The sequence below is a fragment of the Neofelis nebulosa genome, chromosome 2, assembly GCF_028018385.1.
Source record: "Neofelis nebulosa isolate mNeoNeb1 chromosome 2, mNeoNeb1.pri, whole genome shotgun sequence".
NCBI classification, from domain to species: Eukaryota; Metazoa; Chordata; class Mammalia; order Carnivora; family Felidae; genus Neofelis; species Neofelis nebulosa.
The window spans coordinates 172,002,939-172,027,941 of NC_080783.1; the positions used below are offsets into that span (position 1 = coordinate 172,002,939).

Genomic DNA, 25,003 nt, shown 5'->3' on the forward strand with positions numbered 1-25,003 from the left:
ATGACATGTCTAATGTGCCAGTAGTTCACAAAAATCTTGAGAAGAAGCAATTTAGCCAGATGGTTTTGCTCTGCTGGCATTTCTATTTGTATTAAGGCTCCTCACAGGGAGGCAGGGGCTCTAGCTACATCATGATTTGGGGTAAAATATGCAGAAAGGAAGGTATAAGACCACTCATGTGTTCACACAGACAGAAGGGGATCAGAACACGTAAACCGGAGACGCTTTGACCTTCTGCTACCCAAATCTGTGTCATAAGCAGGCACTTTATACTATTTCTTATATGCAGTCTATTTAAACTGCCTAGAACACTGTTTTTCATAATAGCTGTAAAGGATACGAATACAGACTTGTTTCAGTTACTTTAAATTTACTTCTGGTGGCTAATCTAAATTCGAAAACTGTCATTTATTTTTATGTATACGCTGTGTGCTGTCCAATTGATAGAACATATATATTGATCTGAAGCAACAATGTACATGAGGAGGCACAGGTGAAAGTTATATTAAATAGCCATAGGGAATAAACTGGATTCAACTGGGGTTTACTAAAAAAAGAAACTTAGATCAATATATTGGATTGCTCCCTTTTGAAAGGCTTCTGCAGCCTCTCCAAAGGCAGTGTAACTCTGGAAACCTACTTCTGGGAATTTATCCTCAAAAAATACTTAAAGGTACAGATAAAGATGTTCATTACAGTATTACTTATAAAGAGGAACAAATTGGAACCACCTTATATGTTAGTGCTTCACTCATATGTTGAAGTATTTTGCAGTCATTAAACACATTTTAAAATAATAATGGCATCATGACATGTTTATAATAGGAGATAAAATGAATAAAACCAGTTTACCAAATGGTATATGTATACATATAGACACACATATGCACACACACATATATCATGATCAATTATGTTTAAAATATGCACAGAAAATGACTGGGAGATAAGCACAGAAAGCGGTTATCTCTGAAGAACGGCATTGTAAATGATTTTTTAAAAATGTCCAGTAATTTTTAATCTTAAATAAACATAAACAGAACCTGAAAACCCAAGTAACACTTTTGTTTTTACAGCAGTGCAAGGTAGGTAGAAAATGAATTTTAGAACCAGAAAATCCTGGATTGAATCCATTCAATCTCTTACTTGAAATGTGATCTTGGCAAGCCAATTAACCTCTCTCAGCTCCTACATATAAAGACTCCAGCATGATAAATATCATTTACTCACATAGGCATGGCCCTTTAAGGTGTCATCCCTCTGCGTATATCTAATGGGTTACATTTTCTACAGAAGCCATTCAGAAAGTAATTCCTAAGACAGGCTTAGCCAGCAAGATGGGAAATCTCCCAAATTCCATTATACTTAATATTAAAAGGATTGAAGAAAAATGCCAAAGGCATCCAATCGGGGACTATTGATTCCAATATCTGATTAAGGGTATTACACTCTGAGACATCTGCCTTCTAACACTTAAAATAAAAAATCCAATCAAGGGTTAATGTTATGATCAGACTCATAAGTAACTTATAAATCGGCACAACCCAGCTGATTGGTGATGTATACCAAAATGAATAGTCACACTGTTGGTACTAGTAATTCCAATTCTAGCAATCTATCTTAATGAAATTATTAAAGTTGGGGACAAAACGTATTTTCAAAAATATGCAGGAACCTATTTCATAGATTGGGACAAAAGTTAATGTTCTAGAGCAGAGGAATAAGTACAAATTGTTTAAAATCACATTTTCTAATTTTTTTATGAAATAAGAAAAGGTGTAAAATACTAATTAAGAAAATAGCATACAGAATATTATATTCAGCATGGTAGCAATCATCTTATGTATGTGTGTGTATATCTACATACAAATACACACATCAACATGCATTAAGGAGAAAATGCACCAAAATGTTAATAGTAGTTGATTATAGGAGAATATAATTTTATTTTTATTTATATGCTACCATATATATTAATTTTCTGAAGAGTATCTTAAAACTCATTTGTCATTTCTGTCATCTGAAAAAGTAAAAAGCTGAGGCAAAAGCAAGACTTGAATGGGTTATGAAAACCTAAATGAAGGGAATGACCTATTGCCTGTTCTCTCTGGTCACTCTTTCTTGACAACGTCCATCTCTTACTCCACTCTTGTTCCTCGACTTTTCACCAATTCAGTGCATGCAAGAGTCTGTTATTCTTGTAATAATATAAAAGTTCCTTATGGAGTGTCTTAGGGTTTTCAGAGGACAGATGTAGGTACAGTATTTTATCTCTAAACAAGGGATATATCCGCGTAGGGTAAGTACAAAGCATCAGAGTCCAACAGACCTGAGTCTGAAGCCCAGCTTCATCTCAGTTTCCTCTTTTTAAAAAGAGGACTAACAATCCCAATTTTGCAGATTTATAATCATAATCAAATGAAACTTAGGTAATGCTTATGAAAATACCTATCAAAGCACCTGCTTTCCAACAGTTATTTTTCCTTTGCATATTTAAACATGGTAAAATTACACTGTACACAGAATAGGAATATTTTGCAAAAAGCATTTATGAAAAATTATGATTTAAGATAGTATGTGCCCATTTGTATTCAATGGGTTCCTAAACCAGAAATAGTGGCCAAATAATGGCAATGGAGAATGCAAATGCTAACCTTAACTCCTTGCTATAGGTGAGGGAAAAAGAATCCCTTCACCAGAAAGATCACACATTTTTTGCTATCATACCCAAAGTGCCGGTTAATATAGCTAAAATCTAGATGTATAAAAATAGCCAAGATTTCTATGGGATACCCCTCCCCACCCTGAGTTTTGGTTACTGTAGTGATTAAGGTGGAAAGAAGAATTTCTGGATCATAAGACAAATATTTTTCAAAATAAAAAAACAATCATATTTGCTATAAAAGGGGGATTTAAAACTCAGTAATATCATTCTCTTTGGATAAGGTACCAAAGAGCTATCCTACGACAAACCAGTTTCTGTCTTTCAACACACAAGCAAATGTGTATATACATCTCCTCCCTCTATGGTAGTATTCTGTACACACTTCTTAGCATTCTCCTTTGCTGACTTAACACAACCCCAAGATTATTCCATGAATTCATATAGATTTGTCTCTTTGTTTTTAAAGTGTTCCTAATGTATATAATGTTTGTAGATATTTAGGTTATTACCAATCTTCTATTATAATCAATGTTGCAATGAATACTTATACATCTGTGTTCATGTCCAACTATGTCACTTACATTTAACATTTATGTACGTAAAGATATGTATGACTCATACTTTCATATACATGAAAAATTTAATTCTCTTCTGAAGTGGTTGAACCAATTTACAGTCCTCTAACAGTGCAAAAGACTGCCTATCTTCCACACACTTGCCAAGACTGTGGAAGATACTTTTTGATCTTTGCTGATCTGACGGGTAGAAATACCACCCAAGTCTTAATTTGCATTGTTCTTATGCTACATGAATGAGCCATCTTTCAAATGTTTTCCATTTCTCTATGTTTATACTGTTTCTTGGTCTTTCTATTGGACTACTGGTGTTTATATAATTTAACCCTCTGTCACATGTGTGGCAAATATTTTTCCCACTTTCATTTTTGTCTTTTTGTTTGTTATTTTTTTCCATGCATAAATTTTTGATACTCTTAAAGTAGAATTTATCAGTCTTTCCTTTCATGGATTCTGGGTTATATTTGTGTGTGTTATTTAGAAAGGCCTTCCCACCTCCAATATTATTTTTAAAATTGTTCTATATTTTCATGTGGCACTTAAGGCTTAACCTTTGTATGTTTGGTTTTTTCTTCCAGCTAGAATTTATTTTGGTGTAAGGAATTTTTTTTTTTTCCTGGACAAGTTACCCAGTTGTCTGGGTAACTTTATTGAATAATACTCTCCTTCCTCTCATATGAAATGCCACTATCGTCAAATATTAAAATATTGCATATTATATAGGTCTCTTTCTAATTCAGAAGAATATAAAAAATTTAAATGTAATGAAGATAGCAGCAGAACTGGTAGAGAAATTAAAACCAATGTGGAAAAACAAAACAAAACAAAACAAAAAATGATACCAATGTGGAAATGGATTGCAATCAAGTTCCCTGGCACAAAATAACCTCAGACATTAAATTAAAAGTAGGTAAGAAAAAGAAGGAAGTTTTGGGATTGTTCTCTATCCTATCTGTAGAATTGGTTGCAAGAATCTATGATATTATAAAAACTTGTGGAAGTTTACAGCAAAGAATAGATTTTATTGAATGTAATTTAAAAAATTTAAAGGAAAAGAATAATGGAATAGTTCAGGCATCACTAATGAAAAAGTGTTTTGTGAAAGGAAGCCACTAACTTATTTTTTCCCCCATTTTCTCTTGCAATTATCCATTGGTTTTTCTCTGAAAGAGGAAACAGTCCTTATGTCACCTAAAAATTGTGAAAATATGACGTATCATTCACTAGCTTGTTCTGAATCCAATTATTGATTACAACAGTGTGTTATACATTTTAAGGAAAAGTGTTGGTGAAAAGGAGAGGGGCCATTATTTGGGTGGTAACTCAGAAAATAATTCTTCAAAGCACTCATCAACAGTCCAAGTTCTCAGGAGTCGTGGAGAATAAAGGAAATCTGCCTTGATCAACATCTCCTATTTTTCGTCTTTTTGCTGTTTTTGTTTGATTTCCTTCCAAATCTTCTGCTCTCTTCCTTTCCCTGATAACAAGAGTTACTCTCAGAAACAGAGACCAATTCATACTGCAATATAAATGGCCAACTAACATCTTCTTCTACATTTTTCCCATAGGGTTTTCACTGCAAAAAAACACAGAAGCTTTGGGCTAATGCAAAGATACCCCATAGGATGCTATGGCCAAGCGTATGAACCACAGGGTCAAGGTGGCTGGGTGTGAATCATGACGCCGCTATACCTGGCTAAGAAACCCTTAATTAGGGTAACAGAAGTATTTACTTCATAGGATTATTGTGAAAATTAAAATAAGACAACACATGCAAAAATACTTTTAAGGTGCGTGGCACATGAGTAAAAAGCTCAATACTTTGTTGTGCTGTGATTAATTTCAGATAAGCAGGCAGTTGTGGCTTAATAGCAACCAGAAATCATGTCATATTGCTCTGTAATTTGTACGAAGTATGTATGAGATAGTAGAAAGAGCATAGGAAGGCCTGCATTTGAGTCCAGTCCGGGTGACTATGGGAGTATGAGCTTGGGAAAGTAATATGCACTTTTTCTTTTTTTTTAAGTTTATTTATTTATTTTGAGAGAGACCAAGGCAGCACAAGTGGGGGAGGGGCAGAAAGAGAGAGAGAGAGAGAGAGAGAGAGAGAGAGAGAGAGAGAAAGAGAGAGAGAGAGAGAGAATCCCAAGCATGCTCTATGGTGCTAGCACAGAGTCCAAGGCGGGGTGGAGGGGTGGGGCTCAAAATCATGAAATTGAGAGATTGTGACCTGAGCCGAAACCAAGAGTCAGATGCTTAGCTGACTGAGCCACTCGGGAGCCCCCGTAATCTGCACTCTTTAATCTCAGCTTCCTTGTCTATAAAATCCTGACCAACCAGGACTCTTAGGAAGACAGAACAAGATAACGTATTTGTGTACAGAGTGTTGCTAACCAAAAAGCATTGAACATACGTTAATTATTATACTGCAAAATTTCCATCCCCATCATAGATTATTGTTATATTCTTGGTTAACAGGTTCATACTCATTCGCATAATGAATGTATGTAAGATTCATTGTAGATATAAAAATAAATAATAAAGGAAACTTGTTATTGCATGCTTCTTCTTTAATAGAATTCTAGTTTAAAAAAAACCAAAAGTTCATGGCTAAGAAGGCATGGAGAAAAATGTTATGAGTTTTTATGCATTCTTAAATTGAGTTTTTGTGTTCCTAATTAATTAAAAAAAAGAAAATATGCATGTTTTATCTTCCATCATAATCCAAAAGCATTTTTTTTCCCTGTTATAATTCTAGGCTATGATGCCAATCTGCAATTTCTTTTCTGGATAAGTCCATTTTTATAGTATGATCTTGGTACTAACCTATTATATAAAAATTGGATGTTACAATACAATTAAGAAAAAGAATACTGCATTTGGAATCATCATATCACAAATAGACCCAAATGTAATGAGATATTTCTCCTATTCTTCAACTGTTGTCCTCAAGACTCTGAGGACTATCCATTCAATGTATGGCACATTTGAACAGGAATCCCTTCCCAATTAATGGATGATGCACATGGAAAAACTCAGTTAACTGCAAAGAGCTTTCATAGGTATCATGCTACTATAATTTGTACCAACTGGTAAGATACTTAATAGACATGTCAAGCATAATTTGGTCAAACCAAACTCTGGTCCCTACCCCTCACCCAGAATGACTCTTCCTGCAATGTTCCCCTCTCAGTTCATGGCAACTCCATCTTTCCAGTGGCCCAGGTAAAAAACCTAAGCCATTGTTGATTTCTCTCACTTTCCCCCCTCAACCCAATATCTAAGGTGTCAGCAAATCCTATCAGCTCTCCCTTCAAATAATTCTCACCACACCTCCTGCCCCATGTTAGTTCCTGGATTCTGCAACAGGGTGCCACCTCCCCTCCCTGTTTTAGTTTTCTCTATTAGACCTTATGGTCCCTAAGTTACTAATTTACTTATACTTTGATTACTGTTTGTCCACAGGGAAGGAGACTGTTTTGTTCACTTTTGCATCCCTTGTGCCTAAAATAGCAGCTGCAGGTTGAAGACACTCATTATATTGATTAAAAACAAACAAACAAACAGCCTCTTAACTGGTCTCCCTGATTTAATTCTTGCCCCCTACAATCTATTTTCAAAAAAGCCTTCAACGTGTTTCTGTTAAAAACTAGGTAGTTATCACTTCTCTACTTCCTGTCTTGGTAAGAGTAAATGCCCAAATCTTTACAAGGGCCTACAAGAGCCTACATTATTTACCTCACTCCCAGCTCCCAGACTCATCCACCTTACCTTTGACCTTGCCTTCTCCTACTTTTGCTTCCTCATTCTGTTCTCACCACCCTGGCCAGGTGTACTGGCTGTTCTTTCTGCTTGAAAAGCTCTTCCCCCTACAGCCTCATGGCTCATCTTCTCACTTCCGTCAGCTCTTTGCTCAAATGTCCCCTTCTCAGTCAGGCCTTCTCTGCCCACCCTGACAGTTGTCCTCTACCTCCACCACTCCTGACCCCTACGTATGCCGACAGACAACCGACTTACATCACCCTACCTTTTATACTCACTATTTTTATTGACTTTCTTCCCTTCTGTAATCTGAGCTCCACAAGATCAGGGAATTTTTAAAATCTCTTTCATTTCCTGCTCAATCCTAGCACCTAGAACACTACTTGGCAAATAGGTGATGGTTAATTACTATTTATTAAATGAACGAAAGAAGCAATATTCTCTCAGTAGGTATCTAAACCCACCAAAGGTAGTTAGCGGGAACAGAACACATCCATTGTGAATGACTCTTACGGGTTATCCGTATTTGTTATGGTATCTGAAAAAGATCTGACATAGTAGTACATCAATCTTTCTCCAAATAACTGTTAACTCTACCCCCACGCCCCTGGTTTTGTTTGTTCTGTTTTGTTTTAGGGCACTAGTAAGGATTTCTCCCATTAAAATGTATTTATTTCATAGGCAAATTTTTTCCCAAATCTGCCTCACCCATGTTTTTCTGGCCACAGCTGCAAAGTTGAATATTTGATGCCAGAGGCAACTGATTAGGTTAAAATACATACTCTGCTTTAGGCTGGCATCCATTTGTATTTCATTATAAGATGATATTAAAAATTATGCCTTGGACTCTTAACTGTCTACAGCACGGCACATCTGTCACCCCAGTTTGTCCTGTCAATCTGCCTAAGAGAGTGGGTATAGCAGCCAGTGATACTCCCATTAGCAGATAAGGGAGTTTGAAGCCCAGAAAAGTTGGTAATATAGGAGACCCTTGGCATGATTTCCTACTTGTATTTTGAAAATTTTATCTTACTGGAAGTCATCTCAAACGCCAGGTAGAAAAGACTGTCCTGGGTCATACAATTAGTGTTTTTGAAAAAAGCCTCAATTTCCAACATGCTATTGGGATCTAGAACATCTGTACTTAATACCTTGTCATGATATTTCTTCTTGCTAAAGTTGAGCTCTAATAAACTGGCAAAGATAAACAGGATCCAACCACCCTGTGATTTTAATTTCTAAGAAAGTACATAATTTATGAAACTATATTTTTTGCCCTAAATTTTTATTCAGTGGTAATCTAATTTTAGACATCCCCTCCCCCCACCAGGCTGGTTTCTGAAGCGCTACCTTCCTCCTCAGATTTAAAGTACCAGACTATTATCCCTACTAAATAGAAGTCACCCTTTCCAAAATCATCTTTAGCTAAGACTCTGTGCCTAGACCAAACTCCCTCCCAAGTGCTCCTGTAGAACCCAAGCCTTTGTCCCAGTGTTGTCTCCTGGGAACTACCCATTTGCCAGCTGTCTCCTTCCACAGGATCCTACATTTCGGTAGAGCAAGGATTAACCATCTCTGTATCCCAAGCAGCTAACACAGTCCTTGGCACATGATAAGTGCTCGCTATATGAAGGCTGAATGAGTGAATGAAAGAAGGTAGTCATCAAGATGCATGCTGAGAGAGGGGGAAGCGATTTTACTTAGATATTTGTTCCCTTCTATATCTTTGTGGCCTCTTTCCCTCTGATCACTTTCTATTTTCTAGACTGTAGAGTTTAGAAGTAAAAACCAGACATGACTTGTCCTGCTCCTTTCTCTTAGGAAGACAGGGGCTGGTAGGCAACATGCAGCCATCTGGACCTCCGAGCTATCAGCTCTAAACAGGAGGGCAGACCCCACTTGGGAAGGCCTGTGGTGGTCAGATATTGCCAGCCACTAGAGATCGGTCTGTGTAACTCAGGGGTTCAGCATTAGGAAGCACATTTGCTTACAGTTATCAACTAAATTCTCTGATAGTAGAAGCGATTGTCTGGTCTTCCTTATGATTTTTTCTTGTATTTTATTTATCAATTGGTTCAGAAATCAGGGCATGGAAGAGGAGTTTGTGCGTGTGCCTGTGGTGGCGGGGGGTGGGGGGGAGGTGTTCCTTAAATGTCTTCCCAATGTGGACCAGCGGGCTTTGAGATTTTTTTTTTTTTTTTATAAGATTTTTTTTTTCAACGTTTTTTATTTATTTTTGGGACAGAGAGAGACAGAGCATGAACGGGGGAGGGGCAGAGAGAGAGGGAGACACAGAATCGAAACAGGCTCCAGGCTCCGAGCCGTCAGCCCAGAGCCTGACGCGGGGCTCGAACTCACAGACCGCGAGATCGCGACCTGGCTGAAGTCGGACGCTTAACCGACTGCGCCACCCAGGCGCCCCTGAGATTTTTAATTTGAAAGGCTCCTCTCTGCTATAAATTACATGTCCTCCAGCCTATCAACTGTCTTATCAATAAAGGAGAAGATGGTAAGGCGAGCTATTGCTGTGAAACAACACATTCTTGTGAATTCAGCAAACCCCAGAAAAACCCAGAAGCAAGTCATGATGATAAAAGCCTTTCTATGCCACCAGTAGAACATTTTATTTTGCCTACATTCCTAGAATCATATGGTTCAAAAGTATTAAATTACCTATATCAAACTTTTGGGCTCTCTCTCCTGATATCCTCCTTTCCCCCCAAATCTTTAAACCCTGTTCTAATGGACATGCAACCATATGAATTAGATCCGCCAGGACCCCATCCACACTTCTTCACATAATGTTGAGGGAATGCTTGAGGCTGGGCATGAGATGATGACAGATACCTTCCTATACAAGCCATTTGATTTAATCCATGGCGTGGAATCCAGAAGTATGGACCCAAAGGCATCAGCCTGATTTAGGGTTGAGTAGCTATATGTGTCCCACAGACATACTTCATCCTTACCCAAGCCTGGAAACTGCACTAAGAGTTTTGGCAGATAATAAAAGACTTCAACAATTTATTTCGAGGTGGCGCTTGTCATGGCAGGTTTCACACAACCCTGCCAGGCAGGTATCATCACCCACATTCTACAGATGAGGAAACAGATTTGAAGAGACACACAGCCAGTAATTTAAAAGGTGGGGGGATTTGAGACCGTATCTTCCAGACTTCAGTAACTGCACATGGTATTCTGATTCTTCCACAGGGCCACAGGGGTCCCCTCCCATTGCTGGAAAATGTACTGTGAATGCGTGGGACATTGATAGTGGAGAGGAATATGTGTTTAAATGAAGAGGAAGAGTATTACTGGTAGGCTTTTAAAGTACTGTGTCATTGTCCCGTACAGAGAGGGAGAGGGTGAACAGAAAAGTGGTACACGGAGGGATGTACGGGGCACAGTAATTATGTGACTACCAGTCTGTAGGCCGTTATCCCCCATGACTAGATTTAAATAGAGTTTGGGGATGGTGACAACATAGGCTTATTTTTCCTCCCTGGCCCTTTCCCTCCTGCACCCAATATCATTATGTCCCCCAAACTGAAAGTAAGGAACCTAGGAGGTCTAAATCATCCTTTGTTACACTCATTGCTGAGGTCTACAAAATATCCCTCCTCATGCTCCTGTCCATTCAACTTCTGTAACTGCTGCTCAAGTTCTCGATCTTAACATTTCTTTCCTGGTCTCCTCTCATGTTTTCCTCAATGGATTCCTTGCCTCCAGTCTCACCTTTGAAGACCTCCTTGGAGACCTGCTCTCCTTAGCATTAGTGTCACAATTCCTATCCTTTCTTACACTTTGATCCCTCAGTAAAGGTTTAAGGAGGTGCTCATCGCATCATCTGTCAAGGTTAGGTTGTCCATCCAACACCTCAGAACTCTGTCTCCGGCCATCACTCTTTTTTGACATCGTACCAGGTACTAACAAAAGACAAATTCATGTGATCGAGCTATTCCTATCCCCTTGTCATCTTTAAAATATCGGGAACTATCCCTCTAATTCAGCAACTAATCATTCCTATCATCTAAAAAGGTTTTTATCATCTGATCACATGTTCCCATACTATTCAGAGAAGAGCCAAGAGTTTCTTTTCTTTTTCCATCCCATTATACTTTCTATCACCTCCCCCTGCCACACCTGACCATGCACCACAGTTATCAGCTCTGATCTTCTGCCAGGCTCTTGCTCTTGGTGAGTGGTCAAGGTACACATCTTTGAACTGTTACTTTGATTTAAACCTTTTTTTCCTGTGTGATGTATGAGGTGCATAGCTCATCAAATGCATTTCTCTTGGACTGTAAGTTGCTGGAAGGCAGGCCTACACAAAAGCAAAAGGAGCTTTTTGCTAATAAGAATGTATGCAAGTAGATGCTGTTTGATGATCTCTGTGTTTGAGAGCACTCACAGCTACTGAAATAATATGCAAAATTTAAGAGTCATATCTTGCTCTCAGTCTTGGGCATATAGTTGCACCATGTTATCCGCCCAAACACCCAGTCACTTCCACATCTGGTGTAGTCGATGGTACCCGAGAGCGGTGTTCGCTGTGATCTTGTCTCGGCCCTGCAAACCCACGCTACAACCGTCGCTGGGGATGAGTGCCTATCACTAGAGCCTGTGCAGTTGGGACGAAACTTTAAATGAGGATTCAAGTACACAGAGCTTTATCAGTGACCGGCGCCTCGTCTCAGCCGTACTTACTGGGTGAGGTCGGGGAGGCTGCACCTCCTTCTGTTGATGTGGTTGGAGGCTTTGTGTCTGGCACTGGCAGAGGCACAGGCCTGGCCATCGGTGGTGGTGGCGGCGGTGGCAACATTGGGGTGGGAAGGAATGGGTTGTGCACTTTGCCTTGGCTACTCCCGTTGGGCTGTGAGGGCAGGAACAAAACAAACACGCAGAAGGAAAAGAAGAAACACATACCGACCGTTAGCGGCTTCTGCAAATGAAACGTGCATTAGTCCATCTTTTTATGTAAAATTACGAAGTATTCTAGCTGTTTGAATTCTTGCATAAGAGCATATGGATTAAAAAACTGTTGGGTTGTCCTTAAGGCATTCCACAAAAGTGTAGTCTTAGGCACACATGCTCAATGTAGCCTCAACTTATCTCTTGAATTACTTTGGCCTTCTTTACATCCTGCTTCCGTAAAACAACCTGCCAACTTGTGCTTGGAATGTTTCACTTCTGTATGAACTGTTACCTTCATCATCATTCCCACGAGTATTATTTATTTCATATGTAAGTGTTTTATAGGTTGTGGAATTATTCCGTCATGTCTATTTACACAGATACAATAAGGTTTCCCAAATATGCGTCGGAAATTAAAAATAATATTTTATTTTCACTCTTCAAAGTTGATATTATATAACATTTAATAAATATGTTAAGTGAACATGAAAAATTTCTTTCACATATTGTATAACATCAGGCACAGAAACTTTAGAATTGAGCTGTCAAAATTCTGCTAGGGAAAAATATCACTTCTAATTTTGATTTAAATTATATAAGCATATGCCATAAAAGTCATATTTATTTGGCTGCCTGATGTTAGAACAACCAAATGAAAGCTCTTTAACAAAAGAAAGTTCCCCTCTGAAGAAAGCAATAAGATCCATTTTATATTCAAGTTTTTCAAAATAGTCCCACGAACAGACCTGCTTACTTAAACCCTATAAAATATTGATCAAAACACAAAACCAGGAGTTTGAAACTTATATACGATAATGTCATGACTATTTTTAAAAAGTTAGAAATTTAAAAGTGAGATTCTTGATGCTGGTGGTCACTTCAGACTTTTCATGGTCTCTCAGGTGGCCTTTCTGACTCCAGACTTCAGTGATACTGTGCAACAATAATAACACCTGGTATTTAGGCTATAGTCCCGAATCAAAATTCAGCTGAGGGAGATCCAGTTGTCCCAGGCTTTTGAGCGTAAGCTTATAATTCTGCAGACGCAGCCTCAGTTAGCCCCTCATCTACATTCTCTTATATATTTGGTATTGTTCCTCAAAGATATCTTGTCTGACAATCAGAATCAGAATGTCTGACAATTTCTTGCTAGCAAACTTGTCCGTGTGTTATTTCTGAGTGGGCTGAAAGTCCGTAAGTGAATGCTTTGGAATAAGCCAAGCAAATGAATACACAAGCAAAAAGAAAAAAGGCCCCATATTGATTTGTTGTCTAGACAGAAATGTATCTGCTAACACATCACCAGACATTAGTCAAAGCTGCCTGTTCTGTCTCAGATATGCAGAATCAGGTATTTCTGCACGGGAGGAAAATCAGTGACAGGGCCGTGTGATATAATATTCTAAATTAGGTAATAATAATTACGGCTCATCTGTGGCTTCGTGTGCAGCTATTAGGAGAAAAGGAAAATCACATGTAGCTTTCTGTTGGTCATTATTTACTATTCATTATTATTATTATTATTATTATTATTATTATTGGCTTTGGGATGCAGCTATCCAATTGTAAACATTTAGTTCCATTTTGAAACAAAATTTGTGATTTTTTAAAAATCACTTTTACATTTGGAATATTATTTCAAATCGTGATTATTTGGTTGCTTAGATAAAAAATGAAAATATTCATTTGAAGCTGCCGAATACTGTTTAGCTTTATACAAAGATAAGTGGGAAAGATAACCTACTTGCAGAAATAACAAACCATAATAAACTGTACTTCGAGCATCTTGAGTTCAAGTACTGGTCAACTTGATCTAAAGTGTTAGAAGACTGTATTTTTAAAAAATATCAACTTAGCTGATCTGAAACATCTGTGCCCCCTTCATCCCCCTACCCCTCCCTTCCCCTCCAAATCATTATTTAAAATTATTTGGTCTTTCTATTTTGTTAACTGTGTGAGCTCGAGGGTTAGTGTGCGTGAGGTGGAATTATCAGCCCACAGACCTTAGAAGGTTATACAGTTCACCCTTGAGATGATTTATATCCATAAACTTGACAGTTGCGAACTTAACACAAACACTTTTTAAACCCTGGCCAATCACTCTTAGAGCAAGTTAACTTTCCCACAATCTAGAATAAATATGACATTTGCCTGCAGTCCATCAGCACAACATTAGAGCACAATGTCACATGGTCATAAGGTCTCCCCTTGTTATTTTTACATTCGGTTAATATTTCTAAAGAAATTGGAAAAAAAAAAGGAGGTCTCCTTACATTGAGGAACCCCACCTGTCCAGCCTGCTGACCAGCATCAGGGCAGACAAGTTGGACAAACTCTTTCAGCGTCTCCTGAGGGTGATAGCGGATGGCTGGGTGAGAGAAGTAAGGTCCAGGCTGCTGGATAATGGGCGACGTCGGAAAATGAAGAGTCGACGGTGTTGCATGCGGGCTTGCTGTAGGAAAAGAAAGCGTCAGAGTCACGAAGAGACAGACCCGCTCTGCAACAGCTCCTAAGCCCGGTCCAGCTTCCTTTTTCTTTCTTTCCTGACCCAACTCTTACCACTGCTCATGTGGCTGAATTTAACACTGGGTACGTCTGATAGATTTTCTTCCTCAAGGCTCTAAGACAAACATGGAGGTTAGATTAGGGTAGAGTTTCAGGCTGTCTTTCCATTTTCAGTGGACATGAGTTATAAAGGCATTAATAATCCTTGGTGAAGCTGAAGATTATTCATTACCTTAAGAGCCTTTTTAATGAAGCAAGCAATAAAAAATGTATTTGGTAGATTAGACCTGATTTAACTGACATTACATATGACAAATTCTAGTTTGCACATATGGATCCTCTTTCATGCTGAGCTAACCCATAGACAATAATTCATTGTTAAAGCTCTTATACCCCTTTCAAGGAAATTTCTAGGGACTAATACAGGATGAAATTTTTTTGAAGTATGTAGTAAATGATCACTTAATGAACCTGTGTAATTTGGATGCCTCACTTTACATGGAAGGTTCACGTAGCCTTTTTTTTTCTTTCTTTTTTCTTTTTCTTTTCTCTCTCTCTCTCTCTCTCTCTTTTTTTTTTTTTTGGCCAATTCAAAGCCAAAGTCAGAAATGCATAAATGTTAGACAGGGGAACCCACAGGCTGAGTGGGCAGTGACCCCTGCTGAACTGTGGGCCCTCTGCCCATAAAAATTGATACAAGATCTCAGACAACTATTACTCCTTTTTATTTGAGCCCTGCTAAATTTTATTTGTACAAGAAGATTACATTAGATTAAAAAACTTATGTGAACCGCTTGATAATGTTCCTGAGAGAACTTCTGCCCTTGAATTCGAAGGGTGATTGATAAAATCTGCTGGAGAATAAGAGCAGCACACAGGGAGGGTCGGAGATACTCAAACAAAGTGACGCCAAAGCAGCAGCTTTCCTCAGGGAGGGCCAGAGAAACAGCCCCCAAATAAAAGCAGGGGAGAGTGTTTATCCTGCCTTATTACTCTTTGCAATTTAAGTCTTCAAACTCTGGGAGTCCCTGCAAAGACCAAACAAAGGGATGCCCCAATGTTTGGGGAATAAGATTTTCCTAATACCGAGAGGGACTCATAAAAGTGTGAAACAAACTAAGCAAGACAGGCCACACTTTCTTCCACTACCCCATAAGCATGGCTGAAGACTGTAAAAATCATACATCGCCATTGACCACTGGCCATGGGTTCTTTGTTCTTTACTGGGATATCTTTAGTATTGGGGTGCTTTGTAATAATTGAAATGGCTAAGGACTTGGGGGTTCAGGACAGCATCTGTAGCTTGCAAAGAGTGCAAATGGGGGTTTGGAGTAGAAGTGAGTGTCTTTTTTTTTTTTTTTTTTTTGGGACAGAGAGAGACAGAGCATGAACGGGGGAGGGGCAGAGAGAGAGGGAGACACAGAATCGGAAACAGGCTCCAGGCTCCGAGCCATCAGCCCAGAGCCTGACGCGGGGCTCGAGCTCACGGACCGCGAGATCGTGACCTGGCTGAAGTCGGACGCTTAACCGACTGCGCCACCCAGGCGCCCCTAGAAGTGAGTGTCTTAATCCACACCTTGCAGATGATCTGAGGGGACCCTTCATTCATGCAACCTTTAATCTATCCCATAAACACTGATGGGGCTGCTACTATGGGCATGGGATACAGCAGGGTGCCAGCACACGGAGTTTGATCTTCAGTCGTGCAATTGAGGGCATCTTGAACATAGCCTATTGAAACTAGAATTCTTGTGATCTTCTACCCGTTATACGTGCTCTTCTTCCAGTCTTTCCCATCTGAGTAAATAGCTATTTCTATTTACTTGTTCACTGTCAGATCCCCAGAACAGTGTCTGGCCCTCCATAAATACTAGTTGAACGTACAACCAGCGATTGCATACAAGAGTGGTACAGAAACCAAGAACCATACAGATAGACTTAAAACTTTGGTTTTTTCCCCACCTGGAAAAAAAGCCAGGGGGGTTATAGAAAAACTAGTAAAACTTAGGACTTCACAAAATAAATGATAAATCTGGTGATGCATTATTGCCTCTGAGCTTACACCCACAGGCTAAAACGTTAAATGGCTCTGGTCATCTCTTACTTTGCCAATTGTGCTTTAAAGAGCCAAAGGAGTTTTGTCTAACCTAACCATACCATCTGATATGGTATGGTTGTCTCTACTGGTAGCGAGAAGATGTGACCCAGCATCACATCCGACCAAAGAGTTTCTAGTCAGGGGCAGAATGTAGTATTTCCCAAAAAAGGGTGGGAACGTGGTAAGCACAAAAAAATGATAGGCTCGGTTTCTGCAGCACGTCAAACACAAACGTGGGAACTTTGTTGTCAAGAGTCCCGGGGAAGCAGACCTTAATGATAAAGCGGCAATGCTTCAGGTGCTCGAAGGAAAGTGATAAATGATTGTTCAATTATGAAATTGTAGTGGCCAACAGAGAATGCTGCCCAAGGCAAAAAATCACTTGAGTAAATACCAGGTGGATAAAAGTTAAAGAAACTTGACAGAGGGAATCATTCAACTCATCTCGGGATCCCTCCGTTAATGTTAATAAACACCCCTGCCCTTTTTGTTACTGTTGTTAAATACGTAAAAGAACATCGTTAGCAACTTAAATTTAGATCTTAGTTTACTGTATTTTCCTAAAACAATTTCCCTTGTGGCCCCGAGTTGAACAGAAACCTAAGAACACATGGTACTACATGAAATTAATTCTACAATGACTGACTTATAAGGACCAATTAATTCTTAATTAGCACCAGGAAATCATTTAACCTGTAGTTTCAAATTAGGCAATTGCTGAGTCTGCATTTCAGAGGGTTAGCCTTCACAACCCTTACTTTCTCATGCCTTGGACCTTCTGGTTCAGCCATTAGTTCACTGTGAAACTGGGTATAAATCATTCAAGATCCTGAGCTTTAATTTCTTCAAACAGAAAATAGTTGTGTTACAGACATCACACAGTTCTGTTAAATATTATTAAATACATGCTATTTCTTTAGATAAAGTGCTAGTATTACTCTTACTGGATGAGACCCTTGCTCTTCCGTTCTCTAAAGCTCAGCCTTCAGCAACATCTAAATTTGTATTTTCTTCTCTCCTATTTCTTGTCTTCTCTCCTTTCTCTTGGATTAGATGTTTTCAGTGTGCCTATATGTTTATGTCTAAGTAGTCTCAAATCATTTTAGAAAGTGTCACTGGGGTTAAACCAATCAATCGCCCAATCAGTGAAATTCATTAAAGGTACATTGAGATCTTCTGGTCAGGGATCCTACAGAGAGAAAGAAACTACCATTATGAATCTGGTGTGGTGCTAACGTAATGAACAAAGAATGATAAAAGTCTAGATTTTTGACAGAGGAAAACATCTCTTATGGACGTATGTGTGTGTGTGTGTGAGTAGTTGACACAATAAAAAATTATAGCACATTATGTAAATGCATATTTAGGTCCTTTAAAATGTGCATTATTTACTTGAGAGTCAATAAAGGCTTTTCTCAAGTGGTTACAGTTTATTGCAGTGCATCCGTCTGTATCCATGTTGATGTTAATACAATTTTGTGTATTAAAAGGCACTACAAAATTGGCTGCTTCTGGGGTCTAATACTCTCAGTACCCTAGGCCAGGAGCAGCAGAGAGTGTCAGAAACACCCTGCTCTGGGTGGATCTCACTACCGGTTTAAACTTTAACCAGAGGCCAGACTTATTTAAAACAACTGCTAGGCTTTTCACAAACAATACGAGTAAGAAGGAAGGAAATTTGATCAGGTTTTCTTTGGCCAGAACAGCACTGCCTACACATTCTGAACAAAGTAGCCACAATTCAAAAAAACAGGGAGCCAGAATTTTCCAAAGGGTGTAGAGCTCAGTTATTTATTACAAAATGATCATATTACTAGATACTTATAAAAGAGAAAGCAGGTCAGACAGGTTGGTTTACTTGTTTGTACTCCATTCCCCTCCCCTCACCCCGCTTCTTTAAAAGATTTTCTTGGTTTTAGTTTGAAAGAGAAAAAGCTAAAAATTTGACACTATATATGTAAGTTAAAGATGCTTTCTCCTTTATTTTTTTTTATTTTTCTTTTTTTTTTCCAACGTTTATTTATTTATTTATTTATTTATTTATTTATTTATTTTTGGGACAGAGCGAGACAGAGCATGAACGGGGGAGGGGCAGAGAGAGAGGGAGACACAGAATCGGAAACAGGCTCCAGGCTCCGAGCCATCAGCCCGGAGCCCGACGCGGGGCTCGAACTCACGGACCGCGAGATCGTGACCTGGCTGAAGTCGGACGCTTAACCGACTGCGCCACCCAGGCGCCCCATCCTTTATTTTTTTTTAATGTTTATTTATTTTTGAGAGAGAGACAGAACGTGAGCAGGGGAGGGGCAGAGAGAGAGGGAGACACAGAATCCGAAGCAGGCTCCAGGCACTGAGCTGTCAGTGTAGAGCCCGACGTGGGTCTTGAATCCACGAACTGCGAGATCATGACCTGAGCTGAAGTCGGATGCCTAACAGACTGAGCCACCCAGGTGCCCCAAGATATTTTCTTCTTTAAAGCAGATTTAAAACTGGAGATGGAGAAGGTCAAGGTCATTACTAGGTTATTATGTATGTTGAGAGACTTTTTGATCCAAGTGACTCTTGGTCTATGAGTCCTCCATAGCGGGAAGCCCTTATAGACACATATTCTAGCTCAAAATAAGATGACGTCAGGGAGGCATAGCCAGGTAAGTTTGGAAACTTGTATTTCATTCTTTTATAAATCTTGAGGAAACAAAAAAAAAGAGAAGAAAGTAATCCCTCCTCACCATTTTTAGTAGTTTTGCCCAAACTCATAGAACCTTCCCACATTTTTCTTCCAACCAAAATTTTATGGGTGAAATATGTTCTTGTATTTAACCTGACATAGGATTAATTGCTTTACTCCTCGTCCACAAACTGTCACAGATTCTCACAGATTGGACAGGGACTTGGATTCTTTTCACGTTAGCATTTGCTTTCGAGACTCCAAAGAAAAGCTATCAAGAGAGCAGCGCAAACAATAAAACTTAATCCCCCTTCAGGTGTGTGCTCTTAAGACCGTGTTACACACAGCCCTCTTCCCTCACAGAAGGAATGATCACTTCCAAGCCTTGGCATTCGTAAAACTTCACAGTCTTACCATTAATCAACACTGAGTCAGTGGCAACAGGTGAGAGTCCAAACTGTTTCTGTGTTAGCACCATTACCAGAAAAAGCCACTCATCTCTCTTCAGTAGTAAGATGTTCTTTACACAAAAATAACCATTTCCATCAAGCAATGGGTGGCATTAAGAACTCCTGACTACTCATGTTTAAGAAGTAAAGGTTTTAATAAGGCAGAACTTTAAAAGAGGAAAGTGGAAGAAAAAAAAATACTGCATTAAAGAGAAAAAAAAAAGCCTTCCACAAAGGCAAATGGAATTTGAATTATTTGGGTTGTCAACTACTATGTACTTGGCTTCCTCAGAAATTCAAAACCACAGTGTATAACACCACTGTAGCCTGCCCTAAAGCTGAGAAATCTATCTTAATGGTCCATAGCTGTAATTTATAAATCATGCATGATCAGACCTGCCACTTATGAAAGCCCAGGAGTTTGGAGTTATGGGATTTATTTTAACGGAGACGCAAGGAAAGGGGAATTAGCAATGGTTTTTAAACCATTAGGAGGTGGAGCCTTTTCTAAATCATAAACCTTTAAGTTGAGGCAAGCCAAGGTTTTCAAAACACACAGTACATACCTTTAACATCGCCGAGATGCATGTGAAAGACCTGGGTGTCATATGAGAGAAACATGACCTTGCATGATGATGGGGAAAGCACCAGTATTTTTATATTGCTGCTACCAGAGTAAACTTGATTCTATGCTACATTTCTAAGATGACTGGTGTATTCTGTTCCATTTTAATTAAGGGGATCTTCAGGATGGAGACCGAATTCTAACGTCTTCTGCAAAAGCAGGCAGAAAGGGGGGCGGGGGGAACAGGCAAAGTTCTTTTAAAATTTTTATTTAGATCAATTTTACCTACTTAAAGACTCTTCTTGCTCTGAGGCCCTGGCTGATAACCTCGGCCAGGGGTGGGCAAACGTTTTTTGTAAAGGCCAGAGAGTGAAGGGGTTAGGCCTCGTAGGCTGCATGGTCTCTGTTGCAATTACTCAATTCGGCAGCTATGCTTCCAAAGTGGCCACAGATATTACATAAACAGATGAGTGTGGCTCTGTGCCAATTACATTTTTATTTTCAAAAACAGGCTGAAGACTCGATTTAACTTGTGGGCCCCAGTTTGCTGGCCCCTGGTGTAGACCCACATAATTCCTGTTCACTCTCCAAACATTTGCCATGCTCTGCTCATGGGTTGAGCACCTGACAATCACTTTCATCTCTTCCCCATCAAACCCTGTTCTTGTCCTGATCAGCCTTTCTGCTGAAGCCTCACCTTTCGGAAGCTTTCAAAGTAATCAGCTTGTCTTCTGTATTTCTACTAACTACCCATCGCCACTCTTCTTTTCTATGCTGGGAGCTTGTACCTTTTGACCACCTATACCCACTCCTCCCATCCCCCACTGTAGCTCTTTGCTATCTCTCTTCACCATTATTTAACCTGCTTTGGTCAGTGCTAGTTTCCCACACCTGTGTGTGTATAATTTCAAGTTAAACATATGAGTAAAAAAAAAAAAGGGAAAGGTATAATATGAGGACCATGGGCTTTAGAGTCAGATAGGTATAGATTCAAATTCTAGATCTTCCACTTAAACCAGTTATGCCTTAAGTTTCTGAGCTTCTCTATGACTCATTATTGTCATCTGTATAATGGGGCTAATAATATCTCATAGATTTGTTGTTAGGATCAAATGAGACAAAGTATATAAGGCACATGGTGTAGTTCTTGACCATGTGGGTAAGTGATCAATCAATAGCTTCTTTTATTGGTTATACTATCATAGGGATGGAGATGAGGATGGGAGATGAATAAATTGAAATTTGTTCCCATTTTCTAAGACCTGTTTGGATCACAGAATACACAAGGGGGAAAGAAAAGTAAGGATAAGAGGTACCTTCTGTTTACCTGTCTCTTGGACAAATAAATACATAAATATTGATGAAAGAGTAGGTACTATCAGGGTGGACATGACATAAGCATCTTGAAAAGAAATCTCTAGACGACAAAATGCAGAACAAAACAACAGTAGCAACAACTTTGGTCTAATGGTCATAGATACCATAGATACAATGACCTATGAAGACTCTTTTTGACCAAATATGCTTTGAACCTGTACCTTTGCTTAGATCTCAAACTTTCGACACTTACCCTAGAAACTTACAACTATGGGGCTATCTCCCTCTAGACTCTATTTTTCATTTACATCTACAATCCGTGAGTGTCCATACTGAACTCCCCTTTACCACGTAGACCCCTGCTATCCAAGCACACTTCAGAGCTAACCAGAGTCTACCCATGTCTTCCTCCTGGCCTTCCCAAACCCGAATACAATAGAAATGTCTACCATTCCCTTGAAAGGGCCACCATGTCGGTTTTGGGGAATTGTTTATTGGAGATCTAATACATGTTAAATCTAAAAAAAAAGTTTTTAAAGAAGATCTAGAGTACTTTTAAGAAAAATTTTTTATTATTATTATTTTTTTTGAAAATTTTCTAACTAGATTAAGGGACTTTTAGTTTTGTTTCTGCCACTACTTGGCTTATGAATATAGGCAACTTCTGGGTGCTTGGGTGGCTCAGTCAGTTAAGCATCTGACGTCAGCTTAGGTCATGATCTCGCAGTTTGAGGGTTCAAGCCCCACATCGGGTTCTGTGCTAACAGCTCAGAGTCTGGAGCCTGCTTTGTATTCTGTGTCTCCTCTCTCTGCCCCTTCCCTGCTCATGCTCTGTCTCTCTCTCTCTCTCTCTCTCTGTCTCTCTCTCAAAAGTAAATAAACATTAAAATTAAAATTTTTTTATAAATATAGGCAACTTCTTTCTCTTCCAGTTCTCTCCTCTGCAAAATGAAGAGTTTGAACCCAATTGCTGAGGCTCACCTAGCTTTACATTCCAGTGGAATATCGTCTCTGGAATTACACACAAATACTGAATACAACTGGTCCCTAGTGAGAACACTGAAATCTAAAACATCTGAAACAAGGGAGCACATGCCCTTTGAAAGAAATTATTTTTCAAATGTTTCTGAGATATCAAGGTATAGAGTATTTCTGGACTCAGTCTCTAAGACACCCTGACTTTGGGAAGGCTGTAATATTTAGAGCTTTAAGACCTCTGAGTGTGTTCAAGCTCTGTATGATAACGCCCCAGCCTTTGGATCCTGACCACCTTCTCTCTAACACGTGATATTTGTGCACTATTTGCCTGGGCTGCCATGATGGCTAAGGTGAGATGCGTTCAAACACCACACAACAGTGATGATTACTGGAAATATGAAGAGGGACTGTTGAGTGAGCAGAGTTGAAAAGAATCCTATTCCATGAAGGGAACGTGAGCTTTTAAAAAAAAAAATTTTTTTTAAACATTTATTCATCTTTGAGAGACAGAGAAAGACAGAGCATGAGCAGGGAAGGGTCAGAGAAAGAGGGAGGCACAGAATTCAAAGCAGGCTCCGGGCTCTGAGCCATCAGCACAGAGCCTGACGTGGGGCTCGAACTCACGAACTGAGAGATCATGACCTGAGCCGAAGTCGGAGGCTCAACTGACTGAGCCACCCAGGTGCCCCAGGAATGTGAGCTTCTACATAACATGTAAGCAATCCTACAAAATGAAAGATGAGGAATAAGAAACATGGCAAAACACTGGAGAAAAAAGCAACCCCACGGAATGGACAAGCATAGAGGTTAATGGAAATAGGCAGGGAGTCCTCTAACAACTGGCTGGACATGCACTGGAATTACAAACTGCAGTCCTGCAAAGGAGAATTTCCCAAGTAAAATCTGCAGGGGTGCTCCAGCCTCTTGGAGGATTACCAAGGGATGGGGCCTGGGTGGTCTGCCGACATGGGGGGGAAAAAGGCAAAAAAACAAGCAAATAAACAACAACAAAACCATGATAAACACAAAAGCGTGGGCTGATTTGCGGCATCTCCCTCACCAAATTGTCAGGTTTACATCGGAGTTTAAGCCCCTATTTCTGAGAGATATGTTACTTTCAAAGTGTCCTCCTGAATGCCAAGTATCTTCCTGAATACACCCCGGAGGACTGAAGGGTTTATTCCTACTGTGGTAGACTGCACACACACAGGGAGGAAGTGTGAGAAGGGTCAGTCCGGTGTCTGAAGTCAGGGGTTCACGTTTTGATCCCTGGTTGGATACCAACCAGCTCTCTGTCAGCCTCCTGGCTTCCTTTACTGCAAGATGGAAACTGTATGGCATGTGTGGGTTTTACAGCTCAACCACCCTGGGCTTGAAATCACCACTCCCTTTCCTAATCTGGGGGAAATTAATGAACATTTCTGAGCCCACCTTTCTTTATCTATAAATTGGATAAAATAGCAAGAAGAAAAGATCTGAGACTAGAATTAATTCTAGTACATAGTGGGGCTCACTCACTTAAAAAGTATGTGTTGAGGGGCGCCTGGGTGGCTTGGTTGGTTAAGCATCCAACTTCGGCTCAGGTCATGATCTCACGCCCCGCGTCGGGCTCTGTGCTGATAGCTCAGAGCCTGGAGCCTGTTTCAGATTCTGTGTCTCCCTCTCTCTCTGCCCCTCCCCTGTTCATTCTCTGGCTCCCTCTGTCTCAAAAATAAATAAATGTTAAAAAAAAATTAAAAAAAAAAAAGTATGTGTTGAGAATCAGCTCTGTGCTAGATAGTTTATTAGACTGTGGGTTATTCATTCTTCTTAGAATTGTTTTTTTTTTTTTTTGGAATAAATTAGGATACATGAGAAATAATCAGGATCATACAATGCAATGTGGCAACATGAGATAACTGGGAATCAAGAGTTGAACTGTTTTCATGGACCCGGAGTTTCATGGCATGGGCTAATAGTCACTTTCTAGGACCTGACCTTACCTGCGCTCTGAAAGTCCTAACTGCAGGAGTAAGTCACTTTGGCTGGTGAGAAAGTCTGGAAACAGAGCTCTTATGGTTTTTATTTGGGGGAAGGGGATACCTATCCTTCCCTCAGCCTCAGTCTATGTATTTAGAGTGGCCTTAACCTTACCCCCTGGCTCCACAGGTAAGCGTGCAACTCAGGCTACGCCAATAAGAAACTCCTTTATCTTTTAAACATAAGGATTGTTCCAAAAGTGACCCAAGCGAATGACCCAAACCGGGACAATCAGAGCCATAAGCATCCAGGAGTAGAACCTTTCCTAGATCTATTGTGAAAAGGCTGTTCTCTTTCCCTTGGGATTGTTAAATTGGTGAGAATTAAGCCTGGAGCTGCTCACATCATTAATGCCACAGTCCGAAGAGATTCAGCCTAAGAATGAAGTTCACACAGAAGACAGCAGAGCTGAGGGGAGAGAACAACATACAGATTTCTGAAGGTATCACCTGAGCTTCTGGATCCAGCTCTACCTGAAGCCAAAAACC

General features: G+C 39.6%; 1 protein-coding gene across 10 annotated transcripts in view; it reads right to left on the reverse strand.

Annotated features, from left to right (window-relative positions):
* Positions 1 to 25,003, reverse strand: part of NFIA (nuclear factor I A) — a 576,975-nt gene that overhangs the window by 46,133 nt on the left and 505,839 nt on the right. For 8 of the 10 annotated variants that reach the window (XM_058717202.1, XM_058717201.1, XM_058717199.1 and 5 more), the window contains 2 exons: positions 14,190 to 14,368; positions 11,710 to 11,875 (listed from right to left, as the gene is read on the reverse strand). In XM_058717202.1, the coding sequence (XP_058573185.1) occupies positions 11,710 to 11,875; positions 14,190 to 14,368 (345 nt within the window). The remainder of the gene's footprint in view (positions 1 to 11,709; positions 11,876 to 14,189; positions 14,369 to 25,003) is intronic. The other 2 variants (XM_058717200.1, XM_058717208.1) reach the window with 1 other exon arrangement.